General features: G+C 39.5%; 1 protein-coding gene across 1 annotated transcript in view; it reads right to left on the reverse strand.

The window, feature by feature from the left end:
• The window catches only part of LOC140246739 (uncharacterized), a 25441-nt gene extending 24618 nt beyond the window's left edge, over positions 1–823 (reverse strand). The window contains exon 1 of the mRNA XM_072326078.1: positions 799–823. Within this exon, the coding sequence (XP_072182179.1) occupies positions 799–823 (25 nt within the window). The remainder of the gene's footprint in view (positions 1–798) is intronic.
• Positions 824–9530: the final 8707 nt, after the last annotated feature.

A 9530-nucleotide genomic window follows, 5' to 3' on the forward strand; every position in this document is an offset into this window, starting at 1 on the left:
ACTCATTTCTAGCAAGGAGTAGGATTACTGGTAAGTTGGTAGCTTTGTCCTTTGACCTTATTTTGGTTTTGTACCCTGACTGAGTCCCTGTCTGTAGAAATATTGGCTTGCACTCGCGAACTCAGCCATATTAACGTTACAGCTTGACTGAATAGAAAGATTGGTCTGTAGGGCCTATCTGGTCGTCGGGGATTGTTCCGCAGAGACGAGACTGCATCTGGCTTCACGGATCCCCTCCAATACAGAGTCAGAGGAGAGCGATAAGGTCGAAATAATAAAAGACTCCTCTGGTCCGGACGGACGGATCTTTCTGTCTATAGATCTATTCTATAGACCCTTGTACAGCATGGCATACAGCAGGCACAGCCAGCCACAGGACAGCCGCATACCGTTCGCACCACAGGATAGACAATAATGCAAAATGATTTCTAGTTAGTCTACCCGTGTGCGGCAAAAAAAGGAATGGGAATAACGGCTCTATAAGTGGTGACAAAGTCATTTTAATTGACGTTCTTGGACTGGTTCGTACACATGGATGTATAACGTTAATCACAAAACTCTTGGCTATGCTCATCATAGTCATAGAACTAACGTTACAATTACGCGCAGATCGTTTATAAATCGGACGGGGAGGAGACAGCTCGACAGTCAGTTTATGCATGCGACAGCGATGAGTAATGGGGAAGGAACGGGCAGGGGATCCAACGGGCAGCGTCGGTAGCAACAACACGTCTTGCCACCTCCAGCGTACAATAAACTACAAAATTAACCAACGACATTTTATAGGTTCATACTCACAAAATTGATAATTGTCGATCTCCATTGTTAACTTCAACGAATCATATACACCACGAATTACAGAACAACACAATGGATGACACCAATCGGGACATTTTCTTGCCCGTAATGCAGGATTCAAGACCACATTCTCAACATCTTACAAACACGGATACAGGACATCAGTGATCGTTTGGATATTGCTTGCATTGGCATTCTAGTTCGACATCATGACAATAGATGGCGCTAAACAAGACGATGAGAAAATGTTTGGAAAATGACGAAAAAAGCAAGCGATCGAATTAATAGTTATAGTAATTGACACCTATCTTCACGTTTCTAACATTCTTTGGTGAGATAATGAGAAAACTCTCAGGAAATATGAAAGAGCACGTAATTCCAGTAGGAATTCAATTTATTTGATGAAAAGTGGTTTTGAAATGGCTGAGATATCGAAAACAGAGCGATCCTAATAAAAAGCTTTGTTTTTTAATCAAGAAAATCAATAAAACACACAAAATACACCAAAAAAAATGATCGCTTTGTTTTACTTTGTTTCTGGATGTCTCAATGTATCAGCTATTTCAACACCGATTTGCATCAAAAAAATAAAATTCCTCTCAGAATGGTTATTTAATTAGTCGTTTCTTGGTATCTCGCAAAACGTTAAAAGCCCAAATGAATCCTCATCTCCACCAATATACTAAAAATTATTATCCATTTAAAATTTCTAAGTCTTAGAAAAAGAAGAAGAATCAAAGAACTGTAGTAAGAATATATATAAAATGATTTTGTGCGGATCATCAACACAACTGAATAACTTCCGTGATATTAGCGTGAAGAATAAACTGGATGTTGTTTTATTCATGATGGGAAAAGTTATTCAGTTGTGTTGATGATAGCGGGTTCCGTCCTGTTGGTTGGCTTGGGTGGCGAAGATGGTGGTTTAGGAACCGTGGTAGCATTAAACAGTTTCTTTGCTATTTCTATTAATTGCATAATCCTGAAATAATGGGCTCTTTCAAATAGAACGAAAATGTTAAAAACTTGCGTTTAAAATGATAATGTGTATTAAGAATGTTACTGTCCTGTTTTTTTTTTTTTTGTTTTTTTTTTTCGTTACGCCCGCGCAGCAGTGAAGACTCATTGTTCATGTTATAAAATGAATTCAGTTCTCAATAGTTTGCTGCAGGTTTAAAACAAAAATGACAAAAAATGGTCACTTGTACTGGAAATAAAAAGTAGATCTGTGAAATCAGTGCCCCCCCCCCCCCCATCTAATTTCGGACTATACCCAGAAGGCAAAATCTTCATCCCATCCAATCAACGATCTCAACTGCTTTCTAAAACCCACAAGTGGCAAGCAACTTTAACTCGATCTGGTTGTTGTTGTTGTTGTTGTTGTTGTGGTGGTGGTGGTGGTAGTGGTGGTTGTTGTTGTTGTTATAAGTGCTGCTTGCTGCTGCTGCTGCACATTGTTGTCAATTGAATGACCGGCTTTCTGCAGAACTTGGCAAATGCATTTCTAAAGGACCTCAACTGAAATGACAGAGTCCGCCGCTGCTTTGACCCACCAAAGTCGACAGAATGCGCTATTGTAATTTCTTATAATGGTGTCGCGACATTTTCTCCTGCGACAATTGACCCGGTATCATTGTATGTTTGTGGGTAATGGCTACTGGCGTGCAGATATTTCGCGGGAGCAATAGTTTTGCCGGAACGAATGTCATGGAACCAATACGACCTACGTGACAAAAAAAAAAAAAAAAAAAAAAAAAAAAACAGCAACAGGGATAAACATACTCAATATCAACATTCGTGATTCTACGGCTTGTTTTATGTAAACTCAAAAAGGGTTTGTTCATTATAACTGTGACTAAATGCCATGCATTCAAGTCCATCAGAAAAACGTTTGACATCTTTGATATAGCTGCTCGTCAAAGCCAAAACACCAGAATCAATAATGATTTTGGAACGATATCTGCTGTTATTAATTTCTTATAATATTGTGGTATTGTGCGATCAAACACTCTTGTCAACACGCTGCAGATTGCATTTTGGGTCTTGCCATCAGGCTCTCCGAATTCATCATTAGCAATTCCACGTTATTTCCCTGCTCTTCCTCCTTCTTACCTCTCTGTCACTTTCTACCCACAGCTTGACGGCAGGCACCAAATGAATTAATGGCTATACATGTTACTTTTTGTGTCTTACTGATAATTCATAGTTTTAATGCAACAACAGTAACAGTTTATAGTGTGATATATACCAAAGTATATAGGCTTTATTATATGCAAATCATGTTCTACTCTGGAAACCAATGATACCTCGGTCACTAATGGTTCATATTCTAGCGAGGTATAAGTTGTTGTTGTTGTTTTTTTTTCTTCTTCTTCTTCTTTTATCACATAGGCATACCTCGCTTTTCTTATTTGGTATATATACCATTAAATCACCTGGTCTTATCTTCTATCCGTTCTCCGTTTCTTTTTCACAAACACTGATTACTCGGGGCTTACAGCCAAACAAGCTAGCTTTCATGTAGGTCCCGTCATACTTCACTTTGTTAAAACCCATTTCGATTTCGACCAGTTATCATTACAATTACTGTGTTATCACCATGTATATTGTTTGTTTTCAGCACATTGTTTACAAGGTTAAAGGACTTGTATTTTTATTTCTGTTGTAATGTTCATAAATGAGAAGAATGAAAATAAAATAAATGAAATGAATTGAATTGAATATCTACTAGTATAGCAATATCGATCTGGAACGATATCTGCTAGTCTCCATTGTTAGGGTCACGTTGTGCCATTTAATCATAACTTCTAGAATATTCTTTCTTGTGTCACAAGTGAGGTATTACTGGAAAGGTTTGATTTTGCTCTGTCTGATAGTTATGGGCTTACTTTGAAATGTTTAAGAATGGCGCTTAGCTCATTTTGCAGTAAAACTCTTCATTTATTAATTTGAATCCATTTATATCAGAGAAAATAGTTTCATATTCAACAAACTGCAATCAACTGGAGCCATATACCAATCATCATGTACGGATATAACAATTTTTATCAACAAAACTTTTTTTATCATTCTATTCACCGTAAGGTTGTTTGGTTTCAGTTAACAGCGATGTTGGGAAACTAATGGGTAGGTTATGACATAACATAGCGGCTGAGCATGCAGAGCCCATAGCACTCTTTGAAACTTCTTTGGAATCCTTTTGTCTCACTGTTTTATTTCAAAGTTTACTTATTCGCAACCTTTTTATGCAGAGTTGGGTTAGAGAAACATCTACATGGAACGACTTGTTATACATCATTATTTTCAAAGCATACATTGGCCCCAATGCTTCATAATGCTTGATTTAGATATCAAATGAACAAAGGACGCAACATAATTGTAACCAGAACATTATAAGAGGAGAATAATTAAAAGTTCAATACAGTCCGAGATAGATGGAGAAAGGAGGAGACGGGCTAGAGGAGCCTATATAGAAAAAATGAAGATTGACTTGTGAACGCGCCTGCCACTCCATCGCCAGGCAGGACAGGTTAAACTCTTATTATAAGTTTGATCATCTATTTTATGTAGAAATAAACATTTAGTTTATATCTTCAAAATGTAATAACCCTGGGGATACTCCAAAGTTGTTTTCTAAGGGCAATCCAAAATCTGGCTCCAGTATAAACAAAATAAATAAACGAGCGGCTGCCTTAGTTCATTGTCGAATAAACGAACGTCTGGGCATATAGAAAATTGAAGAAAACTTCATTTCATTTTCTAATGAACAAACTTTTGGAAATAACGATCACACCTTATTTCATTTGCGGATTAATGAACCTTCGGAATAACAAATCTTCATTCATTTTCGGGTTAACGAATCTTCGGAATTACGAACCAGCCCTTTGGAATATCGCCTCAATGTTCGGATCAACAAACTCTATTTCATCTAGGGATTTTAGAACCAACCTCTTGATTTATAGAAAATTTGTGTGTAATTTATTTGAATAACAAACCGTCTGAATGACGAACCTTCTTTTACTATAACTTTATGAAGAGTTTTATTGCAAAATGAGCTAATTTTCAAACATTTCAAAGTAAGTCCATCATTAGATAGAGCAAAATTAAACTTTTCCAGTATTACCTCACTTGTAACATATAACGAGGAATATTCTAGAAGTTATGATAAAAAAATATCCTGTATTTTCTTATTGCTTTCTTTGTTTTTAGCAGCTTTAATCGCAAATAGCTCAACTTAACAAGAATGGAGTTAGCGCCTTTTGCGATAAATACTCTTCATATAAATTTTCGGATTAACGAACCTTCGGGATTATAAAGGGAACATCACCTAATTCTGGATAATAAGTATACCAGCAGGTACTCCAGAATCGAGAATACCAGTACTTCCACAAGTAACTCGAGCAAGTCTAATATCTCACGTAGAAATAAAATGTATTCAGTTTGTCGCCCTCTTTTGCCGACCAGCTGGGTAAGACTGGTAATAAATCACATCTCATATTCATGTTACTCTGGAACCGCATCTATCTTGTGAGATCATTGCTTGATTGATACTAGCCCATTCGCTACGAAGTCCAAACGAACAGATGATGTGCAGTTACTGTGTGTGTACAAAGCGACCCTATTGATATTTTCATCGTAACTTACATGCGCATGAACATGAATAGAGTATTGCCCCATACTCTGCAGCCCATCATGCACACACACCAAAGGAGGGTGTTATGTTGTAACGGTGGATTGACGGCCGATAGACAGAACCAGCGTTAAAAGTCCGTGCGATCTGACAAAAGAGTGGGAAAGAGCTCCCTTGGTAGATGCCATTATACATGATTGGTGATGCCCATGTCCTGTCTTTTTAGGAGATAGCTCTGTTGTCAGACGGCGTGTCGTAACCGAATTTGGTGAGTAACATCTGCCGGTTGTGACATTAGATTACGCGGCATACTCGTGAAATAGGCCCCACCACTGCGTGTCCGTACAAATACTACGGCGGCTCGCCTGTTTATACTCGTGAATTCAGCCCCACCGTGTGGCGTTCATCGGTAGATAAGCACGGCGGTGGGGCTTTCTTCCACAGTATAATACTCGTGAATGCGGCCCCATCAAACGGCGTTTACGCGAGATGCATACGGCGGTGGGGCCGATTTCCACAGCATAGCATCTTTCGTCCTCCCTTTCTCCCGTTTTTTTCTTTGGTCTTCTACTTTTTATTCTCGGAAGGACTCCCTAATGTCCCTTGACTAATTTAATGGCCAATTTAACCATAAATACAACCCTACCTAACCCTAAACCCTAACCCTAACCTAACCTTGCTTGCTAACGCACGGGTGCACGCGCACTGCGGTGGGGCCTATTTCACGATTTTGCCGATTACGCTGTATTGCAAACCGTTTGTTTGGTGGGGTAGGGTAGGCTAGGCCGAGCGAGCGAGCACTGCGGTAGCTGCTGCTGAGTTTCGGGTTCTAACCATCCCAAAGCTTGGGCTGTGGAGGTCTAGAGTCTAAGGTAAGGACAAACATCATCACCATGGCGTTGATCACACCCGCCGGGCGCTGGCCGGGATGGAAATCCCGATCCATGACGTGTGTGTGCCGACAATAATGATTGTCGATGAGTTATATCTCAATTCTCATACACAGACTCCAGTGTCTGTACATTGATTGGTGGTTTGTGTGTGTGTGTGTGTGTGTGCATGTCATAATATGGATGTCACACCCAAGCATGAATGCATGTAGGCCTAAATAGACAGAAAGATCCGTCTGTCCGGAGGAGTCTTTTATTTTTTTGACGTTATTACTCTCCTCAATATCTGATTGAATCTGTGAAGCCAGATACAGACCGATCTTTCGGTCAAGAATGCATGAACTGGACTGTGGAATACACAACTTGACAACTGTCTAGTGTAAACAAGGTTGTTAATGTTATTGACTGAGCTGAAGTCTGAATAATTGGGTGTACAACACTACCTACGCCAATTGCACCAAGGGAGGAAGTTATGTTTTTTTTTTCTTTTTTTTGCATAAATTTGTTTGTTTGTCCGTGTGCAGAATAACTCAAAAAAGTTTTAAACGGATTTGGATGAAACTTGTAAGTTGTATGTACAGTAGACGGAGCCTTCTACAGTATTATTAACTACAGTAGATGTAATCTTATTATATACAGCCCTGTAGCTGTGGGACACACATTGGCGCACGGAGAAGCACGGCGCGGTGTCTGGTCAGGGGAGTTGTAGAGGAAAGGTTGAGAATGACGTACAATGTAAGGAACAGATGATTGAGTTTTGGTAGTGATCCGGCAATTTTTGAGGATTTTATGAAGATTTTTCAGTATTTTGGTGGGTAGGGTCAATGAACTTGGGAGTTCAAGCTGGCTGTGCATTTTTGAGATTTCATACACACACTAAAAAGTGTGTGCCTTAGTTTCTGCTACAAAGCTGTATAAAGGTGAGACATGCCGCGCAGGTTGAATTTGATGAAGTAACAAAGGGCTTCTACAGTATGTATGGGAAATCGGGCGACTTTTGGCATGCACATTCAATGATTATGAGTGGAAATCACTGATCTCTATGGAAGAACAAAATGAGTGGTGCTGGTGGAAATGAGCTGCTTGGCAGAGGTCTGTGCTCTGAGAGGTCTGTGCTCTGAGAGGTCTGTGTTCTGAGAGGTCTGTGCTCTGAGAGGTCTGTGCTCTGAGAGGTCTGTGCTCTGAGAGGTCTGTGCTCTGAGAGGTCTGTGCTCTGAGAGGTCTGTGCTCTGAGAGGTCTGTGCTCTGAGAGGTCTGTGCTCTCAGAGGTCTGTGCTCTGAGAGGTCTGTGCTCTCAGAGGTATGTGCTCTGAGAGGTCTGTGCTCTGAGAGGTCTGTGCTGTGAGAGGTCTGTGCTCTCAGAGGTCTGTGCTCTGAGAGGTCTGTGCTCTGAGAGGTCTGTGCTCTGAGAGGTCTGTGCTCTGAGAGGTCTGTGCTCTCAGAGGTATGTGCTCTGAGAGGTCTGTGCTCTGAGAGGTCTGTGCTCTGAGAGGTCTGTGCTCTGAGAGGTATGTGCTCTGAGAGGTATGTGCTCTCAGAGGTCTGTGCTCTCAGAGTGCTTCTCTAGTTTGATGAGGCAATAACAATGAATGTGAAAATGATGAATTCTGCTGTCGAGGCCTACAGTTCAAAAGGCAGCGAAACAGTGGGGACTCTTGAGACTTTCTTTGTTTAATTGTAACAATCTGAGAATTAGAAACCAAAACATAGTTCATGCCTGCAGAACTTTCCATTATAGCTCTGCAAAATGTATGTGATGATGTATGCATGAGAAATAAATGACACAATTTCATAAATTTGTGTAACATTGAAAGAGCAAAATATTACCATTAGGCCTACTACTTAGCCAAACAATTAACCTGAAGTCCACAATTAAAATCTCAGCACTTACCCGATCTTGGACACCTGGGCCCCATTTCATAAAAGATCTTAGGATGGCAACTCTTGGTGGAATGACAACTTCCAATAGCAACAGCCAATCAGGAAGCTGGATTCTTGTCATTACTATGACAATTGTCATTCCAGCAAAAGTTGCTATCATATCAACTGTTTATGAAACGGGGCCCTGGTATTTGCTATTACCACAAATAATGCCATGTTCTCAATGGACAAGGAACTGATCTAGACATTCTGTGCAACGGTTTTGTATGGAGTATTTTTAATAGTTCATGATTGTAGTGCCTTCTATACTTCCTTCATCACACTATATTGTGTAGAATCTAGACTGTACTAGTATAAAACCAGATTTTTTTTTTTTTTTTTTTTTTTTTTTGTCTGCGGCTGTTGTATACGCAACGCATTTAGAGCCAGTGCCGGTTGGTGAAAAATTCACGTACTGCGAATGTTTCTGTTTTTTGTTTTGTTTTGTTGTTGTTGTTTTAAATCATACAATGATCAAAAGCATCATGTGTTTCTTTGATGGAAGTGTTGTACAGCCACGTTTGCGCATCTTAATTAGCCATCCAGCCACTAATGCGTGGTTGTAACCATGCCCTAGCCTGGTAATAGTGGCAGTATCCATGGTGGGTAGATAATGCATCTGGGACTGTTTCCCTTGCTATGAAGGTGGCTGAATATTTAAGCATTAATGTGCAGTTTATATCACACACCACCATCACTAATAGAACAGCCTTATTTTTCCTAAATTTTTCTAGCATCATGAAATGGCAATTGACTTTCATACAAAGTACTGTCAAAGTGGTAATTTTCGTGGTGTTGAAATTTTTGTGCATTTCGCCCAACCAGAAACTAGCGCCAAAATAAAAGCACAAGAATATATTTGCTTGCCATATATATTCCAGGAGTTGATGCCTTTATTCCGTGGAATTATAAACACGCGAATCTCTTCTTACCAAGCCAAGCGCGAAAAATTAGTCACAAGAAAATATCCACTTTTACAGTACACCTTTTCAGAAAGCAGGGTACATGTCAGTAGCAAGTCAAAAAGAATACAATATTTGTTTGTTTGTGTTTTGTTTTTTTTTTTAATAAAAAGACATGTGCTTAGTCATTAAAAATAAGATGTGATGGAATTCTCTCTGTATTTCTTTTTAAAATCAACATTGTATCATTGTTGTGCAATGATGTCCCAAACTGTTTTAGTCTTTTCAGCCACGAAACATTGCATTAAAAAAACCAAACCAAAACAATGTACTGTATGTATACCATTGTACAGATTGTCTGATGTTCCTCAAACATCATTGACATAGTAC

Source organism: Diadema setosum, chromosome 3, assembly GCF_964275005.1.
Source record: "Diadema setosum chromosome 3, eeDiaSeto1, whole genome shotgun sequence".
In the NCBI taxonomy this organism is placed as follows: domain Eukaryota; kingdom Metazoa; phylum Echinodermata; class Echinoidea; order Diadematoida; family Diadematidae; genus Diadema; species Diadema setosum.